The 21,443-nt window shown below is 40.1% G+C and overlaps 1 protein-coding gene across 2 annotated transcripts in view; it reads left to right on the forward strand.

Annotated features, from left to right (window-relative positions):
* SH3YL1 (SH3 and SYLF domain containing 1) overlaps nt 1-21,443 on the forward strand; it is a 108,783-nt gene that overhangs the window by 50,450 nt on the left and 36,890 nt on the right. For both annotated transcript variants that reach the window (XM_075063696.1, XM_075063697.1), the window contains 4 exons: nt 4,618-4,730; nt 16,211-16,339; nt 18,971-19,133; nt 20,000-20,042. In XM_075063696.1, the coding sequence (XP_074919797.1) occupies nt 4,618-4,730; nt 16,211-16,339; nt 18,971-19,133; nt 20,000-20,042 (448 nt within the window). The remainder of the gene's footprint in view (nt 1-4,617; nt 4,731-16,210; nt 16,340-18,970; nt 19,134-19,999; nt 20,043-21,443) is intronic.

A 21,443-nucleotide genomic window follows, 5' to 3' on the forward strand; every position in this document is an offset into this window, starting at 1 on the left:
AGCAATCACTAAGCTGCTGCTACGAAAGGTTGTGACTTTGGGAAATGTGCAGGTCATAGTGGATGGCTTTGCTGGCAATGGGATTCCTAACTGTAGTGGGCGATAGATGGAACCCATATCCCTATCTTGGCACTGGAGCACCAGGGCACCCAATACATAAACGCAAGGGGTACTTTTCAATAGTGCTGCAAGCACTGGTGGATCACAAGGGATGTTTCACCAGCATCCAGTGGGATGGCCGGAAGGGTTCATGATGCTTGTGTCTTCGGAAACTATTCTGTTTAAACGGCTGCAGCAAGGGAATTACTTCCTAGACCAGAAAATACAGTTGGGGATGTTGAAATGCCTGTAGTTATCCTGGGGGACCAGCCTACCCTTTGATGCCATGACTCATGAAGCCATACACAGGCAGCCTGGACAGTAGTCAGGAGCTGTTCAACTACAGGTGGCAAGTGCAGAATGGTGGTAGAATGTGCATTTGGCCGTTTAAGGCGCGCTGGCACACATTACTGACTTGCTCAGACCTCAGCCAAAGCAATGTCCCCATTGTTGTGCTGCTTGCTGTGTGCTCCACAATCTCTGTGAGAGTAAGGGGAGACTTATAGGTGGGTGGGGAGGCTGAGGCAAATCATCTGGCCGCTGATTACGCACAGCCAGAACTCCAGAGCAATTTAGAAGAGCAACCACAGGAAGCGGTGTGCATTAGAGAAGCTTTGAAAACCAGTTTCATCACTGTCCAGGGTACAGTGTGACTGTTGTGTTTTGTTTCTCTCTGATGAACCCCCCCCCCTTGATTGACTCATTCCCTGTAAGCCACCCTCTACCCTTCAATCACAGGAAATAAAGTCACTCGTTTAAAAATCATGTTTTTAATTACTTAATTTTAAAAAGAGGGAGAGAGCTGACAAGGTAGCCCGGGTGGGTTTGGGAGGAGAATAGTAGGGAAGGAAAGCCACTAAAAAAATTTCGTAATAATGAGAGCCTTTGCTTGGGCTCCACTGGGGTGGAGTGGGCGGGTGCACGGAGCCTACCCTACAAGTTCTTACTCATCTGGTGGGTGAGGAGGCTTAAGGAACTTGGTGAGGGGGGAGGGTGGTTATACAGGGGCTGCAGCGGCACTCTGTGATCCTGCTGCCATTCCTGAAGCTCCACCATACGCCGCAGCATGTCAGTTTGATCACGCAGCAGCCCCAGAGTTGCATCCGCGCTGCTGATTTCTTCCGCCATCTCATCTTCACGTTCGTCCCTCCTGTCCTCACGTTTCGTCGCTCCTGTCCTCACGTTCGTCGCCTCCTGTCCTCACGGTACTGGCATCTTTCCTGTATTTTGCTATCACGTCCTCTACTCATTCAGATAAGCTCTTTCATTGCAGGTCACTTCCATGATTTCGAAAAATTTCTTCTCGCTCTTTTTTTTTCTGCCGCCTTATCTGAGATAGGCTTCGGGACGGAGTAGGAGGCTTGAAAAATTTGCAGCTGCATGAGGGAGGGAAAAAATGGGAGAAGTATTTAAAAAAGATACATTTTAGAGAACAACGGTCATACTCTTTCATGGTAAACAACACTATTCACCTTACATAGCACATGTGTTTTCACTACAAGGTCGCATTTTGCATCTTATATTGAGTGCCTGCGGCTTTGGTGTTACAGATCACAGACGCAGGTCCGGGCAGCAGAATTCGGATTCCATGCGGCCATGGTAAGCCATTTGTCTTTCGTCTACTGCAGCTTCATCTATTCAGTGCCCTCCTTTCCCAAATAGAAGCAAAGCATTGATGCTGCTTCCTTCCTGTTAACGTGCAGCAGCAGAAACCACCCCTGGTATCATGGAAGATCACTGCTAAACACCTCTTCCGTCCCCCCAACTGCGTGGCTGGTAGCAGAAAGATCCATGCTAGCCAAACGAGCGCCCCTCTCCTTCCCGCTTGGCTACCTGCAGAGAGGATTTCTTTTAGGCCACAGGCAAACAGCCAGTAGAATGGCCATCTCTGTCCTTTACTTAAATTCTGAGTCAACAAGGTTCCATGAACGATATCACTTCCTGAGGATAACGCAGTGGAGATAAGAACGGATGTTGTTGAATGCAGCAATCACCGGGACCATACGTAGCTAGCGCTTTGTCATGCAATGATACCAGATTATTGCTACATGCATGGCGGTCGCAAGTGTCCTACCATGAAGGACGGAATAAGCAGCGCTCGCAGAAACTTCTGCAAAGGCTTTTGAGTACTCCAGGAAGCTTCATGGATGATGTCTTGCGAGATTTCCGCTCTGTTAACAAGACTTTTTACAGTAAACTAATCACTGGCCGTTCAATGGGCATCCCAAGTCACTCAGGTATCAAATTAATCATTAAAAAACACCTTGCTTTAAAACTGTCTTATATTTACAAGGTACACTCACCAGAGGTTCTTCCATGGCTTTCAATTTGTTCTGGGATAGGTTTGCTTGGAAGGACTGGCGAGGGTATATTCATCAGAGTGAGAAAAAGCTCCCTGCTTTTGGGGAGAACGGAGTGCTGCGTGCTTCTCTTGCTAAGCTGCGTCCTCCTCTTCCTCCTCATTCTTTCCCCATCTGCCGCAAATCCTCAGCCATGGCTGAGTTCACCGAATCCCCCCACCTCGGAATCACGGAACAGGGTGAGGTGTAGTGAATGGGTCGGAGCCGCCCCCTAAGAATTGCATGCAGCTCAGCTAATAGTAAGTCGTCATGGGTTTTTGGGCTGCCCCAGTTTTCTGGTAGGCTTGTCTGAGCTCCTTAACTTTCACACAGCACTGTACTGAGTCCCTGGTGTGGCCTCTCTCCATCATGGCCTTGGAAATTTTTTCAAATGTTTTTTCATTTCGTCTTTTGGAATGGAGTTCTGTTAGCACGGAATCCTCTCCCCATATAGCAATCGGATCCAGTACCTCCTGTGCGGTCCATGCTGGAGCTCTTTTTCGATTCTCAGGAAACTGCATTGTTACCTGTGCTGACGAGCTCTGCGTGGTCACCTGTGCTGGTGAGCTCTCCACGCTGGCCAAACAGGAAATGAAATCTAAAAGTTCGCGGGGCTTTTCCTATCTACCTGGCCAGTGCATCCGAGTTCAGATTGCTTTCCAGAGCGGTTACAATGGTGCACTGTGGGATACCGCCCAGAGGCCAATACCATCGATTTGCAGCCACGCTAACCCTAATCCGACATGGCAGTACCGATTTCAGCGCTACTCCTCTCGTTGGGGAGGAGTACAGAAACCGGTTTATAGAGCCCTTTATATCAATATAAAGGGCCTCGTTGTGTGGACAGGTGCAGGGTTAAATTGGTTTAACGCTGCTAAATTCGGTTTAAATGCGTAGTATAGACCAGGTCTTAGTCATAGTAGAAGTCATTACCTATACCTCAAACATCACATTCACAGGAAAGTCCATTTAGGGTAGATAGGGATCTTCCATTGTGAGTTAAATGCTCCTTGATTAGCTACTTAATTTGAATAGTCCCTTTGAGATGTGCAGGCTAAATATCTTGTGGGCGTTACCCCAGGAACAAACATTTGAAATCCAGGTGTAGAGCCAATACTCTCAACTTCAAATACAAGAATGATACATGCATACAAATAGCATAATCATTTTCAGCAAATCATAACATTTCCATAGACACCTTACTTGACAATCTTTGTACAAGATTTGTTGCAAATATATATGAGTGGTTGCAACAGTAATATATATGGTCATATTTTAATCAAATAATGTCACAGTGTCATCTGCAAACTTTTTATCAGTGATGATTTTAGGTTTTCTTCCAGGATTGATCCCCGTGGGACCCCACTAGAAACACACCACCTTGATACTGATCCCCTATTTACCATTACATTATGAGACCTATCAGTTAGGCAGCATTTAATCCATTAATGTGTGTCATGTTAACTTCGTATTGTTCTAATTTTTAATCATAATGTTGTGCAGTGCCTAGTCAAATGTCTTTCAGAAGTCTAAATGTATTTTATGAACATTATTACCTTTATCTACCGAACTTGTAATCTCAACCAAAAAAGATATCAAGTTTGTTTGAATGGAACTATTTACCATAGACCTATGTTGAGTGGCATTAATTATAGTTCCTTCTTTTAATTCTTTATTAATCGAGTCTCTTATCAGCTGCTCCATTATCTTTCCTGTGATCAGTGTCAAACTGGTATAACATTTAGTTGGCAAAGCATCATAATTCGGCATTGCTGTAGCCAGAAAATGCATTTCCATTGATAATGGGAAACTGTAATTATAGGTATTTTCCTCATTGACTCTTTTTCTTTTTCCTGTTGCTTCCATCTTTCAGGATAGCTGAATGGTAGACAAAGAGGAAAGAGAGAAAAGCAACAACAACAAACCCTCTAGCTGCATCCTTGGCCATGTTGCCACAATACTTAAATGATCAAGAGTAATAAAAATGCTCAGTTTCTTAGTCTAATTTTTCACTGGGAGGATATCTTGAAGTTGGCTACCTCCAGAAAATGGTTTATATACTCCCATGTTTTTGCTGATCTACAGATTTGCATGTTTGTGTTCTTTCCTTCTTGAGATAGATGAACTTTCAAATATTTGTTTCAAGTAGCAAATATAGTTGTTTTTACTTGATTTCTAGGTGTCAGATTTAGTAATAATACTGAACCATGAAAGAGCAGTTGAAGCTTTTGCAAAAGGTGGCAATCTTACACTTGGAGGAAATTTTACAGTGGCAATTGGGCCTTTGGGGAGGTAAGTAGCATTAAACTATAAAATTCAAGTAACGTGTTTTAAATGTATGTATTAACAAAAAAGTACTTCCGTAATCCTATTTAAAATATACTTGTAAATTTTATTTAGTTTATTCTGACAAACTGCTCACTAATTTGTGGAAAACCTATTGTTCGCTTGGCTAGTGTTGTCTTCATAGTATTATGCCACTTTAATTGGATACAGACTGTGCAGTCTCAGTCAGGTCTTGTCTTTCTTTCAGCCAGGCCTACAAAAAGCAATGGGAAAGAGGAAGCCTAATAGAAGTTCAGTCTAGCTTAGATGGAGACTGTTTGTAGGTGGAAAGAACAATTCATTGCCTCTTTCTGTGTATAATTGAGAGAGATGAAATTAGCTAGGTTCAGAAAGGCCCTAGATTTGAATCTTTTAATCAATACCCAATTTTCTGTCAAAAAGTGGATTTGACAGAATTTTTTTGACTACTTTAAAACAGTCAAACAATTGGTTGACCCAAACGAATGACCACATCAGAATAAAAGTTAGAATGTTCTCCACAGTCATTTCTTTCAAGCAAAAGACTGAGTGAAAAAGAGTAGTCTTAAACTGGCCCAAGGCTAACAAACTTGGGGTCTGATAGACCAACAAGGTAGTCTAATCATAGAACTCAGAGACCTATAGGAACATAATAGCACAAGTCAGTTTTAAGGATGGATTTCAATAAGGAGGCTTAGTAGACCAACTCAGGAAGAGCTGTTCCATTTGAGAGGACAGCATTAGAAAAATATGAAAATGATTGTGGGTGAGACAAACAGGATATCAAGACAGAATGTGGAGAGGTAAATAGTGGTGTTCTCCAGGGGTCTGTACTAGGAGTCTGTATTAGAATCAATGCTGTTCAACATATTGATAAATGGTCTGGGAAAGTGGCAAATTTTGCAAAGTTACTCAAACTAGTTAAGTCCAAAACAGATTCAAGAGTTACAAAGGGACCTTACAACACTGGGTAACTGGGCAACAAAATGGCAAATAAAATTTGACATTGATAAATGCAAAGTAATGTGCACTGAAAAACGTAATCCTAACTGTACATACAAAATGATGGGTTCTAAATTACCTGTTCCCATTCGAGAAAGAGATCTTGGAGTCACTGTGGATTGTTCTCTGAAAACTTCCACTCAGTGTGCAGTGGCAGTAAAAATTAACAAAATGTTAGGAACCATTAAGAAAGGGATAGATAATCAGACAAAAAATATAATAATGCCTCTATATAAATTCATGATATGCCCACATCTTGAATACTGCACGCAGATGTCATCGCCTCATCTCAAAAAAGATATATTGGAATTGGAAAAGGTGCAGAGAAGGGCAACAAAAAAGTTTAGGGGTATGGAACAGCTTCTGTATGAGCAGAGATTAGAAGGACTCAGACTTTTCAGCTTGGAAAAGAAATCACTAAGTGGGGGGACATGATAAACATATATAAAATATTGACTGGTGTGGAGAAAGTGAATAAGGAAATGTTATTTACTTCTTCAAATAACACAAGAACTAGGGGTCACCAAATGAAATTAGTAGGTAGGAGGTTTAAAACAAACAAAAGGAAGTGCTTCTTCACACAATACTGTCAACCTGTGGAACCCTTTGCCAGGGGATGTTGGGAAGGCCAAAACTATAACAGTTCGAAAAAGAACTAGATAAGTCCATGGAGGATCCATCAATAGGTGTTAGCCTGGATGGGCAGGGATGCAACACCATGCTCTGAGGGTCTCTAGCTTCTGTTTGCCAGAAGCTGGGAGTGGTTAACAAGGGATTTTGTTTTTTTCTGTGTGTTTCCAAGAGTTTTTAACACAAGTCTCATGATATTTGCTGTGGGATGGGGGTGGCGGGAATCATAAAGTTCCTGCTCCTGCAATCTTGCATACATGAGAATTTTGCCCTTCGTTTTAAAGACTAAATAACTCTCATGGTTGCAAAGAAAAGCCTGAAATCATGAAATCTGAGGGCTTAAAAACCTGAAGGCAAATAAAAAAAAACCCAAAATCATAACTTGTAAAGTCTCATGATTTTTTAAGCTAATTTCATTTGTGGGGAAACCAGACTTAAATTTTATGATTTTTTAATTCTTGGGATTGCACTACTGTTATCTGCCCATTTAGTGCCTTGACATAGGCTATATTTGCTTTACTGGAGAGCTTCTTTGAAATTACTCTTTTTAGTCTGTAACACAAAGATATATCTACAATATACAAATTAAAGAAGTTTAAAATCAGAAATAGGTGAACTAGAATGTCTTGCAATGTGGTAGGACCGTTATGTAATAGACATTATTGAACCTTGGTGAAATGACACAAAAGAAAAAAAAACAACGGAATACAATAATACCTGGTGACAAACTATGCTGGAAAAATGGACTAGGCTGTAGAGGTAGGATAGAAGCACTGTTTCTAAAGGATTCCATTTAATTTAGCCAGATGAACATTCTGAATGGAGAGAACCACCCAATAGAATGGATACAAATCCCGAGATAAACGATTGTGCATATGAGTACGGCTATACTACCAGTCTCTGGATCAAGAATGAAACAGTACGTGCAGAATGTTGAGTAAGATCAATGAGGCAGCCAAAATCTAACAAAATTATGGTAATGAAAGATTTTCAGTGATCCCCATATAAAATGACACAACAGGACAAAGTTGAGAGAAAATGTCTGAATGCTTTAGGTAGTAGTTTCTTGAAACAGCTACTTGTCAAACATGCAAGAGGAACAATTTTTGACTTCATCGTAAGTAATACACAGGAGCTAATTCAAGAAGTGACATTAGCTGAACCACTGAGCTATAATGAACATGACAAAATTAGGTTCAGCATCCAAAGTGTGACATTGCATGCCATGTGATTTTTGAAAATATGCTAATAGGTGTGAATACTGTATAATGTAACTGAAATATGCTTCATGCAGAAGGTCTGTTGTTAAGATATCATTACAAAGTTTATAATCTACTGAGTGTGGTCATCCAATTTGTATAAATGTATTATTCTTGTATCTGAAACTAGAAATATGAAATATAACTCTGAGGTCCTATTGTAATTATGCAAAGTGTGGGCCATTAATGGTGGTTTGGAATATTAATGGCTCCCCTCAACTAGGACAATTGGTCATAAATTGCTCTGTTTACTTGCAAGCCTTCCTGTGAGTCAGGCTAGAAAGAATGAAGGCTGGGGTCTCTCAGGACATGTAACCATGTCACCTGGTACCGGAATCCATCTTAAACCAGGTGCTTTTCCATTTAGAAGGAGGGGTGGGGACCCAGAGAGACAAAAGTTTCCCAACTTGTGCCAAAGTTATATAAGGGGATGGAACAGAACAAAGGGGCTGCAGTCATGAGAAATCCCCTAGCTATCACCTGAGCTGGAACAAGAAGTGTACCAGGGAAAGGATTGGGCCCAGACTAGAAAGGAGTCTAGTCTGTGAAAGAAGCTTATTGAAACATCTCTGAGGGTGAGATTTTATCTGTAATCAGTTTCTTAATGTATTAGGCTTAGACTTGTGGTTTGGTTTTATTTTGCTTGGTAACTTACTTTGTTCTGTCTGTTGTTACTTGGAACCACTTAAATTCTACTTTTTATATTTAATAAAATCACTTTTTGCTTATTAGAAATTATAGAATATCAGGGTTGGAAGGGACTTCAGGAGGTCATCTAGTCCAACCACCTGCTCAAAGCAGGACCAATCCCCAGTTTTTTGCCCCAGGTCCCTAAATGGCCCCCTCAAGGATGAAACTCACAAAACTGGTTTAGAAGGCCAATGCTCAAACCAATGAGTTATCCCTGTCATTGACCCAGAGTAAATAAGTAAATTCTTGGGGGAGCAAACAACTGTGCATATCTCTCTATCAGTGTTATAGAGGGTGGATAATTTATGAGTTTACCTTGTGTAAGCTTTATACAGAGTAAAACGGATTTATTTGGGGTTTGGACCCCATTGGGAGCTGGGTATCTGGGTGCTGGAGACAGGAGCACCTCTTAAACTGTTTTCAGTTAAGCCTGCAGCTTGTGGGGGATGTGGTTCAGACTTGGAACTGTGTTTGCAGCAGGCAAGCATGTCTGGCTGAACAAGACAGAGTACCAAGTCCCAAGTTGCCAGGGAAAACGGGCTCAGAGGAGTCCCAGCACATCAGGTCCCAAGGGGGTTTCTCTGACACAACTTGTCACAAGGAGATTCAAATGAAATGAGAGTGTTAGTCAAAAAGGCCCTAAATCTAAAAGTAAAAGAAGTAAAATTCCTAGAGGTGGCATGGATGGTACTAAAAACACAATAAGAATCTCAGCTTATCTTCACTACAACAGTTAGATCAAGTTTGTTCACCTGAGTTCCTCCTTTCCCTGCTGTTTCACCAATAAAAAAAGCAGTGTAGACATGGGAGGCACTGCATGGACATGTAGAGAACACGTAGGGTATATATCTTGGGTATTTACATGTGTAGGACAGTCTGCTCTATCTGCATAAGTCATGCCTCACCATCAACACTGATATTTATACCCATGCTAGATGGGTGTTCAGTGTCTTTTCTTTACATGCCACCACACTTTTAGACGTGCGTTCTGAAACAACACACTTGAGCTACACAAAGTGACTAGATTATCAGAGGGAATGGACTAACACCTGATGAGTTGTTGTGACTTCAGGTGCTGCATTGCCATTGTGTTACTAGCTTGAGCAGCATGTGAGCTTCAACCCTCACCTCCTGACAGAGCAGCTAGCTCAAGTTTAAACTACCACCTAACTTGAGCTAGAAATGTTTTTGTGTGGATGGGAGTCATGTTAGGTGGGAAAACTTGAGCTATACCTTGAGATAACTTTAAAATTAAGACAAGCACTCAGAAGACATGCATGCTGTTGAACTAAAAGACCGTGTTAGGCAAGGAGTTTAAACTAATGTGGCTTCATTGCAAGGTTTGAGACTCTCTTCAAACAGAAATCCTTCAAAATCTGGAAATCTGACCCTAGTAAAGCTAATATACAGGAGCATAAATTATAGCAGGCAGTAAATACAAGGGGAAATTGGAAGGCCAAAATGAATTTCAAAAAGCAAATAACTAAAGTTGTACAAACAAATGAGACTGCAACCCTGTCTCATGCTGATCAATGTTATTTTGTCTCCTTGTACTTCTCTGTCTGTCTGTTTGTATCCACCTGTTATCTCTTGTCTTATGCATTGTAAACCTCTTGGGGCAGGGATCTTTTTGTTCTTCTTATACAGAGCCTAGTACAGTGGGGTCATGGTCCATGACTGAGGCTGCTACAATAATACAAATAATAAATAATGTAATGTTGATAAATACAATGTAATAAATATTGAAGGAGAAAATCTAAACTACTCATACACATTAACAGAGTTCTGGATTAACTATATCAATCCAGGAAAGGAACATGGGCATCATTGTTGACAACTCAGTGAAGACCTCTGCTTAATTTCTAGCTGTGGTCTAAAAAGCAAAGATGCTTGATCATATGGGGAATGGGATGATGAATAATATAGAGAATATTCTAATGCCACATCACCTGAAATACTGTTTACCGTACTGGTCCCCCCATCTCAAAAAGGATACCACAGATCTAGAAGGGTTCAGAAAAGTGCAGCAAGAATGATCAAGGATATAAAAAGAGCTCTCATAGGAAGAGAAACTTAAAAGACTGGTTTGCTTACCCTAGAAAGGAGGTGAATAAGAAGGAACATATTAGAAGTATATAAAATAATGAATGGTAGAGAGAAGATAGATCAGGAATTTTTGTTGAACTTGCCTGATAACACAAAAACAAAGGGATATTCAATAAAATTAAAAAGTGAGAAATCAAAACTGGTAATTTTTTTCATACATTAACATGCAATTAAACTGTGGAAATAATGGCTTTGCAAAGTTGTTCAAGTCAAAAACTTAATCCAATTCAAGAAGAATTGGATATTTTTAATGGATATCAAGAATATCCAGAGTTGCCTTATCAATGATAGTAAATTTGGGGAAAGAGATGTTAAACCTCATGCCTCAGGGCTTAAGTGATTTTTCAATATTAGAGACTCAGATGAGACCTAATTTGGGGGGCAGATTTTTCCAGATTTGCCTGATGCAGGATTCTTACACCTTCCGCTGAAGTATCTGGTTCTGGCCACTGCTGGAGAGAGGATACTGAATTAGATGGACGTTGGACCAGCGACAGTACGGCATTCCTATGTTTCTATGTACCCCCTTGCAAAACAAAATTCCTGCTTACTGCTCTGCTCCCCAGCATAGCAAAAGAAAATTGATACCAATGTTGTATGCCAACAGTCTAAAGATCAGTGTTCTAAAAAACTGCAGTTCAAACAATGTATATATGAAAAATAGCTGTTTTATCTTTAAAATAGAAGTAGTATAAGGCATTGAGTTGTCTGACAATATTTAAAAAACACATCAATTTAAATATATATTGCATTGGCTTACATTTTTTTAAAAATCTTCAATGGAAGATTGAAGTGGGCGGGGCTATCAAGAAGGTCAGGGCTTTATAAAGCAGTGTCCAAGCGACCAGGGAGCTTTGTGACCAGAGGCTGCTAACAGAGAGTTTCACAAGGGAGTTCTCCAGGGGAAGGAGGAGCAAATACAGCACTCTTGGGGTAAGTGGCTGTCTGTAGTGTGTGTGTTTGTGTTAGGGGGTTACTTGCTGTGTGCTGAGCATGTGTTTGTCTCTCTGGTTGGTTGTTTGTTTGAAGGACCATTTGATGTGGCTGGCAGTTGGAAGCTGTGAGCTTCAAAGTAAGGTTTGAAAGCTAGAAGCCTCTGTTAATTGGCTGAGTCTTAGTTAGTGAGCGGGGCTATCAAGAAGGCCAGGGCTTTATAAAGCAGTGCACAAGTGACCAGGGAGCTTTGCGGCCAGGGGTGGCTAACAGGGAGTTTTGCAAGGGAGTTTGGAAGAGGAGGGGGAAGGGGGCAAGGTTCACTTGCTGTTCTTTAAAACCTATAAACTAAACTACATTCAAAACTTCTTGATTTAAACTAAACCCTTTCAGTAACTAGGTAACTGCAGGAGACAATGCAGGCAGAAGCCCAGCAGCAGAGTGGGGGCTATCCAGTTTATTGTGCCGAGTGCAGCGTGTATGATTACCTGCCCTGTGGGCAGTTGGCGTATGTGTGCATTCGGTGCAAGGTGCTCCTGGCCCTAGATACTACATATGGGCTTTGGAGGCCAGGGTGGCGGAACTAGAGGAGCTAAGAGAGGCAGAGAGGTATGTTGATGAGGCTTTCCAGTACATTGTAGAATTGTCCCACCTCTGGTCAGGCAGCCCCTGTGCTGTTGAGGAGGATGAAAGGCCCAGGGGAGTAGAGCAGTCAATGGGAGCAGAGGGAAACCTTCCCATAGTTGGGACCCTCCTTCTGTACTGTACCTCGCACTGAGGTTACCTCTCCTGGGGAGGGAACTCCAGTCACTAGGAAAAGGCAGGTGTTAGTAATGGGAGAGTCAATCATTAGAAACATAGATAGCTGGGTTTGTGATAACTGGGAGAACCGTATGGTGACTTGCCTGCCTGGTGCAGAGGTTGCGGATCTCTCGAGGCATCTGGATAGACTTATGTGTAGTGCTGGGAAGGAGCTGGTGGTTGTGGTACACGTAGGTACCAATGACATAGGGAGGGGTAGGAGAGATGTCCTGGAGGCCAAATTTAGACTGATAGGGAAGAGACTGAAATGCAGGACTTCTATGGTGGCATTCTCAGAAATGCTCCCAGTTCCATGCTTAGGACCAGGTAGGCAGGCAGAGCTTCAGAGTCTCAATGTGTGGATGAGACGATGGTGTAGAGAGGAGGGGTTTAGATTCATTAGGAACTGGGGAAACTTTTGGAATGGGGGGAGTCTATACAGGAGAGATGGGTTCCACCTAAACCAAAGTGGAACCAGACTGCTGGCACTTAACATTAAAAAGGTTGCAGAGCAGTTTTTAAACCAAGAGATGGGGGAAAGCCAACTATTGCAGAAGTGCACGTGGATTGGACAGAGACTTCTCTTAGAGGAGAGTCTATTGGTAGAGATTCTCTAGGTTATAGTCAGGAGCAGAGAATGGAAGAAGATAATGTAAGGGCCAGATCAGACAAGAAACATTCACATAAAGAATCGGACACATCAGAAAAGGGCAGACACATAAACAGTGACAAGTTTTTAAGTGCTTGTACACAAATGCTAGAAGTCTAAATATTAAGATGGGCGAACTACACTGCCTTGCGATAAAGGAGGATATTGTTATAATAGGCATCACAGAAACCTAGTGGAGTGAGGACAATCAATGGGACACAATCATTCCAGGGTACAAAATATATCGGAAGGACAGAACAGGTCATGCAGGGTAGAGTGGGGAGTGGCACTATTTGTGAAAGAAAATGTGGATTCGCTTAAGATTTTTACTTCATTTGAATCTGTGTTCCATAGAATCTCTCTGGATAGAAATTTCATGCTCTAATAAAACTATAACATTAGGGATCTATTATCAACCACCTGACCAGGACAGTGATAGTGACAATGAAATGCTAAGGGAAATTAGAGAGGCTATCAAAATTAAGAACTCTGTAATATTGGGGGAGCTAGTCCAAGCGGTAACAATAACAGGACTGCTTGGAAATAGTGACCATAATATAATAACATTTAACATCCCTGTGGGGGGAAAAACATCTCGACAGCCCAACACTGTGGCATTTAATTTCAAAAAGGGGAACTATGCAAAGATGAGGGGGTTAGTTAAACAGAAATTAAAAGGTACAATGACTAAAGTGAAATCCCTGCAAGCTGCATGGACGCTTTTTAAAGACACCATAAATAGAGCCCAACTTAAATGAATACCCCAAATTAGGAAACATAGTAAAAGAACTAAAAAAGAGCCACCGTGGCTTAACAACCATGTAAAAGAAGCAGTGAGAGATAAAAAGCATCTTTTAAGAAGTGAAGTCAAATCCTAGTGGGTAAATAGAAAGGAGCATAACAACTGCCAAATTAAGTGTAAAATGTAATAAGAAAAGCCAAAAGGGAGTTTGAAGAATGTCTAGCCAAAAACCAAAGGTAATAAAATTTTTTTAAGTACATCAGAAGCAGGAAGCCCTGCTAACAACCAGTGGGGCCCCTTGATGATCGAGATACAAAGGAGTGTTTAAAGACAATAAAGTCACTGCAGAGAAACTAAATGGATTCTTTGCTTCAGTCTTCACGGCTGAGGATGTTAGGGAGATTCCCAAACTAAGCCGGCTTTTGTAGGTAAAAAATCTGAGGAACTGTCACAGATTGCATTGTCACTAGAGGAGGTTTTGGAATTAATTGATAAACTTAACGTAACAAGTCACCGGACCGGATGGCATTCACCCAAAGAGTTCTGAAAGAACTCAAATGTGAAGTTGTGGAACTATTAACTAAGGTTTGTAACCTGTCCTTTAAAATGGCTCTGTACCCAATGACTGGAGATAGCTAATGTAACAACCAATATTTAAAAGGGCGCTAGAGTTATCCTAGCAATTACGTCCGTTAAGTCTAATGCAGTACCGGACAATTAGTTGAAAAAATAGTAAAGAATAAATTGTCACGACACATAGAGAACATAAATTGTTGGCAAAAGTCAACATGGTTTCTGTAGAGGAAATCATGTCTTACTATCTATTAGAGTTCTTTGAAGGGATCAGTCATCACAACTTGTGGTCAAGGGGGATCCAGTGGACATAGTATACTTAGATTCCAGAAAGCCTTGCCAAGGTCCCTTACAAAGGCTCTTATGTAAATTAATTGTCATGGGATAAAAGGGAAGGTCCTGTCATGGATATGAGAACTGGTTAAAAGACAGGGAACAAAGGATAGAGAATTAATGGTAAATTCTCAGAATGGAGAGGGTTAACTAGTGTGTTCCTAAAGGTTCAGTCTAGGACCAATCCTATTCAATTATAAATAAATGATCTGGAGAAAGGGGTAAACAGTGAGGTGGCAAAGTTTGCAGATGATATCCTAAACTGCTCAAGATAGTTAAGACCAAGCAGACTGTGAAGAACTTCAAAAAGATCTCACAAAACTAAGTGATTGGGCAACAAAATGGCAAATGAAATTTAATGTGGATAAATGTAAAGTAATGCACTTCGGGAAAAATAACCCCAACTATACATACAATATGATGGGGGCTAATTTAGCTACAACGAATCAGGAAAAAGATCTTGGATAGTTCTCTGAAGATGTCCACGCAGTGTGCAAAGGCAGTCAGAAAAGCAAACAGGATGTTAGGAATCATTAAAAAGGGGATAGAGAATAAGAAGGAGAATATATTATTGCCCTTATATAAATCCATGGTACGCTCTCATCTTGAATACTGCATACAGATGTGGTCTCCTCATCTCAAAAAAGATATACTAGCACTAGAAAAGGTTCGGAGAAGGGCAACTAAAATGATTAAGGGGTTGGAATGGGTCCCATATGAGGAGAGATTAAAGAGACTAGGGCTTTTCAGCTTGGAAAAGAGGAGACTAAGGGGGAATATGATAGAGGTATGTAAAATCATGAGTGATGTGGAGAAAGTAGATAAGGAAAAGTTATTTACTTATTCTCATGATACAAGAACTAGGGGCACCAAATGAAATTAATGGGCAGCAGGTTTAAAACAAGTAAAAGGAAGTTGTTCTTCACATAGCACACAGTCAACTTGTGGAACTTCTCCTGAGGAGGTTGTGAAGGCTAGGACTATAACAGCATTGAAAAGAGAACTGGATAAATTCATAGAGGTTAAATCCATTAATGGCTATTAACCAGGATGGGTAAGGAATGGTGTCCCTCGCCTCTGTTTGTCAGAGGGTGGAGGTGAATGGCAGGAGGGAGATCACTTGATCATTACCTGGTAGGTTCAGTCCCTTTGGGGCACCTGGCATTGGCCACTGTCGGTAGACCGGATACTGGGCTAGATGGACCTTTGGTTTGACCCAGTACAACCGTTCTTATGTTCTTATAGAAATAATAGGATTGATCAGAGGGAAAATGAAAAGATAGACATGGAGTAAAGGCTATTTACAACCTATAGGTAAAAAATACTTAAATTATAGGTGAACACATGGCTGTAGCTTAAATTTGCAAATCTATATTTTTTAAAGGAAAATGGCCATCTTTCTGTACAATTTTATCACATTTCCAAACTGGCTCTTTATATCATTGTCTGAGTGACTGAATAATTTAATTACTGTTTTATTTCCCTACACATGGTACTTCTCACCCATAGTGCACTTCTACTTTTTACTCCCTCTCATAATCCAGATGTGGAAAATAAACAAGCAATGCATTTGTTCAGTTGTAGCAAAAAAAGAAGCAAAGTAATTGTACAATAAGTAATGCAGATTGTCAGAAATAATTTGATCACCATGCCAGCGAATTGTAAAATTTAGAATGAGCAATTGTCAATTGCTGTTCATGTTACAATAGCATGTTGATAAGAACCATGCAAACTTTTTTCTTTTTTGCAGAAATTTAGAAGGTGATGTTGCCGTACGAAGCTCAGCTGCTGTCTATACATACTGCAAATCACGAGGGTTGTTTGCAGGGGTATCTTTAGAAGGAACATGTTTAATTGAAAGGAAAGAAACTAATCGCAAGTAAGTCCGGTTCAAAATCATAGAATCATAGAGTTAGAATGGCCTGCAAGGGGCATCTAGTCTAACTGCATGCCATAATGGGGGATTTGTTGTGTCTGAATCGTCCAAGACAAATGACTATCCAGCTTCCTTGTGAAAAACTCCAGTGAAGAAGCTTCCATAACCTCCCTAGGCAGTCTGTTCTATTGTCCTACTGTTTTTACAGTTAGGAAGTATTTTCTGAAATTTAATCTATATTGTTCATGTGTGTTTCTTCCATATTTTGTACTGTATCATCCAATGGGTTACACTGGAATTTTAGTGGGATGGATCTTTAGGAAAATATTCAAAATAAATCTTATAGTGAACTTTGTAGAATTGATATGATCTGATGTACTACTTTTGGTTGTGTTGTGTTCACAGCCAGTGCCCTAATTTATAAACAAATCAGGGTAAGGTAATTCATTGTTCAGATATACCTCTACTGCGATATAACACGACCCAGCATAACACGAATTCGAATATAATGCAGTAAAGCAGTGCTCCGGGGGCAAGGCTGCGCACTTCAGCAGATCAAAGCAAGTTCAATATAATGTGGTTTCACCTATAACACGATAAGATTTTTTGGCTCCTGAGGACAGTGTTATAGCGGGATAGAGGTGTACTTAAAATGTCTACTGTATTTACAGAGTTAATAGGTGAATATTTGATATATATTGGTATAGTGAAGTGGTGGGCAACCTGCTGCCTGCAAGCCACATGCAGCCCATCAGAGTAATCTGATTGTGCTGACCCGCCACTTCCCACGGCTGCATAGGACCATGCCTACCAACAGTCAACTTCAGGAAAAGGTCTTGCTGCCTGCAATCAGATTACTGTAATGGGCTGCAGGTTGCCCACCCCTGGTATCGTGGAACAAATTCTTTCCTTGGAATGATTTCAGTAGAAATTGCAAGTGATTATCCAAAGCAAAATTCGGCCCATGGTATCTCCAAAAGTATTAATGGTGGAATTCGAGTTTTTGAACTTCTGAGGTATTAGATTTGGCAGGGAATGGCAGATATCTGATTCCATGTCCTTTTAAAAAATAAATCAGGGATTATGGTTTAGAACCTCACTAAAGATGTTCAAGAGCTGCTGCTTCTTTTTTTGTTTTGTTTTGTTCTACCTGTAGCTATCAAAACTGTCAGAATGGATGGGAGATTTAGGTCCAGTTTGCTAAATCTTAAAATTATTTTCCATTCTGGTGCCATTGTTGTAAACATACACATACTAGATTTCTTTAACTTTATTGTCAGTTGCTTTCTAAGATGATATCAAATTTGTAAAATCAAAATTATACATAGATAATATGATAAAAGTAAAATCTTTCCTAAAGACTTTATTTTTCATCCCTCCTCCCAAGAAAAGTATACATTTACTTTAACACATGGTTCCAAAGATACACTAAAATGCAAAGAAATTAGGTTTTCCATGCTGTATTCTGACAGGTTTGAAATCTTGTTTGAGTCAGACCACTTCGTTGAAAATTACATTAAAATCAAACCACTCTGAGTTGGAGACAATTAAAATTTGTAATTGAATATGTCTCCTTTTTCTAAAAATCTCCCATCCTAGTATTGCTGTTTAGAAGAGCAAAGGTTTTTAAAAATCCCAAATGTATTGTACCAATTTTAAGCTAAGCAGTAGCAAAGGCATTAATTCATATTTATTAAAAGCTTGATTTTGACAGGCCCTTATGTAAGTTCATGTAGAAGATATGAGGGGAGGCATGAAAGCAGGTTCTGCCCTTGTACAGCCGAGACAAGGCCAGAAAGCAAGATGCACACACAGCAGGGAGGAGAACAGGTTAGGGACATGTCTCCCTTTGGAACAGGCAGACCATGCTAGTGGGTGGGTCCTAAAGGTTCGCGTACCCTGTAAACTAGGCCACTCAAGGAGTCTGAGTCTGTGAATTAGGCCACTCAATGATTAGCTAATTGTATGTTCTTAGAAACAAATAACACATCCACTGAAATGTTTATGGCATATTTGTGAAAATGGATACTGTTGAACATTACCAAGAGTCCAATTTCCCTTCTTGCTCTAATATGAAAGGACTCTTTAAATAAATAAATAAATAAAAATCTGTAATCACAATATAGCAAGAGTTTTAGCAAGTTGGTGCCACCTGTTTTCTATGGTTACCCAGAGTTATTGTGGTTGATATTAAAAAGGCCACATTAAAAGCCGTTTAAGCTATAATTGTTTTCTGTGAAACCACTATTCTCTTTTCTTGTTTAATCCTGACTTTCAATGCAGCAGGTGATCCTGCAGCTGAGACTCACAAAAAATCCTGATGTTCCATTTTTTGCACACCTCCAGGCTTTTCTATAGAAAATGAGCCACAGGAAAATATTGGTGAAAATTAAGCTGAAGAAATAATAAAGGGAAACAAGTCTGTTCCCCGTACTTTATTGTTCTCAATTTATGTTGAGCATAGAACTACTTCTGCCATTCCTTCATGGGTAATCAGTTTAAGAAATCAAGTAAATGTTATTTATACAACATGTTGAAATGGCGCAGTACGTAGAGAGTCTTTTAAACTGTAGGTTAAACTAGAAGTATAGCCGAGATGATGATTAAAGCAACTGATATTTTTTTTTGTGCTAGATTTTATGGTCAAGATATTCGAGCTAGTGCCATTTTATTTGGTGATGTACCTCATCTTACTCAATCAGAAGATCTGCATAAAATTCTGGATTCCTTTACTGAACAATATGAAAATGAGGAGCAGAAAAACAATGCAAGGAAAGCAGCAAGGGAACAAAGGAAGGTTTGCACACATTTTTTTTTCCATATTGGCTCTCTCTGTTGCTAAATCCTTTCATCTACAATTGGACCTAATCCTAATATTGCTGTGTGGATAGCACTCACATTGAAGTGATTGGATATGTTGAGTGCTAACTGAAGGAAGGGTGTCTTTTTCTGGGGGGTATACTGTATTCACTCAAGTGCACTGTTCAGTATTGCCATGGGAACCTCCACCACAGAAGACCATTACTGTTACCTTAAGTTTTGCATACTCCAATCTAACAATATAATTCTTCATTACATTGTTTCCAAGAAGACAACCAGCTTTGAGAGACATATCTGTATTTGACGCACTACAATCAGAAAAGTTTATTCAAAATACTCTTTTCAGCCGCAGCTTGATTTTCAAGAAAAATGTTCATTCTTAAGAATATTTGGAACAAACCAGGGTTTTTAGTTGTTTATCTGCTCCTTCTGTTTCCCTTAAAAAATTACAACTCTTGGATTGGGCCATCATATATAATCACTGAGAAGATGCTGAGAATTATGTGACAAGACATTATCAATGTCTAGGCAACATTATCTCTCTAGACATAACAGCTGATGCTACTGAGAGAGACTACAATATATATAATTTATTTTCCACCTTTGAGTTAAAACATCAAGCAGTAACATTTTTCATTTACGCATATCATTTTGTGGTGAATTATTGTGTGGCTATATCTATATCCGTCTTTGGTTTTACAGTTTGAAATGTAATGACATTAAGAGGCAATATCTGATGGGTGCTTCTTAATTTCTTCTGGATTATCCCGAGGCCTTCAATTATATTAACCTGTACTTGCTAGTGAGGTGTGATTTTGCTATTGTTTACATTATTTATTTTAGGCTAATGATCCACCTGTTAAACCATCATCAAGGCCACAGTCACGTAAGCCACCTGAGTGTGCTGCATCGGCAGGTATGAAAATGTTTTGATATATGTGAAAGAAGAGTGTTAGAAATACTATGAGTATGATGTTTTTATGCTATTCAACCCCCTTTTTTTGTGTGAGCTGGTAACTTCTCTGTAACAGCTTGACATGTTAAAAAGTGGAAGTATTTTGGAATAGATTCATGAACGATAATGGGTGAAGTTTTTATGGTTTTTAAGTTTTTATGGTTCTAATTTACTTTTATCTAGTTTCTAAATGCAACTAAATGTTTACTAAACAGACACTACAAAATGGCTGGTTATATTATTACTACATATTGTAGATGACAGCTGAATATAGAAATTAGTGCCAGTTTTACAGTCATGTATGTAATAGTTCAGAAGGGATGTTAAAGTGAATTGGATACATAATAGTCCACTTTATATGATGGATTTTTTTCCTGTTTAAGGGGAATGTTTTCTTGTGAAAACTGCTGACTTTTAGGAGGAAGTTAATCTCTTCTGGTCTGGGTCCAATGGGCTGCCTCTTTTCATCATCCTCTTCAAATAGATAGATGAATTTTTCACTAGGATAGTGTTTTAATTCCTTACTCTATTTTAGTCTTCCTTCTGCCACACAGCAAATAGGGTATGTGACGCTCCTGCTGATATTTTTTTTCCCTACAGCTCCTTTCCTATTCTATTGGGAAAGACATGAATCAAGATTTCCATCCCTCAGTCCTAGTTCAGTAAATAGCTATTTCTGCTCTCCACCACCACTTCTTGGCTAACTACAATAATTTTTATGTCAGGGTGGTTTCTGAGGCTGTGGATGGCATTGCATTCTGCACGACTTAGGTTATGAGGCAAGCGGTGTTGTTTTTCCACGATTTCTGCCTGTGCACGTCGGCGGAAGCATTCAATGTATAGGTCCAGACTGTCATTTCGACCCTCAGGGAGGCAGTCCACGTTGTCAGTTCTTCTTCTTGTGCTGTTGGTGGGAGGGTACCTGTGTATCAGTGCACTGTTCAGTGTTGTCCTGGAAGTATTCTTGAGTCGTAGATGGCGAAAGTAGGCTTCCAGATCACCACAGAACTGTATCATGTTGGTGGGGGTGGCAGGGCAAAAAAGAGCAGCAGAAATCCTGTGGCACCTTATAGACTAACAGACGTTTTTGGAGCGTGAGCTTTCGTGGTGAATACCCACTTCGTCAGACGCAGGTAGTGGAAATTTCCAGGGGTAGGTATATATATGCTAGCAAGCAAGCTAGAGATAACGAGGTTAGTTCAATCAGGGAGGACGAGGCCCTGTTCTAGCAGTAGAGGTGTGAAAACCAGGGAGGAGAAACTGGTTCTGTAATTGGCAAGCCATTCACAGTCTTTGTTTAGTCAGAGCTGATGGTGTCAAATTTGCAGATGA

Source organism: Chelonoidis abingdonii, chromosome 3 (assembly GCF_003597395.2).
Source record: "Chelonoidis abingdonii isolate Lonesome George chromosome 3, CheloAbing_2.0, whole genome shotgun sequence".
NCBI classification, from domain to species: domain Eukaryota; kingdom Metazoa; phylum Chordata; order Testudines; family Testudinidae; genus Chelonoidis; species Chelonoidis abingdonii.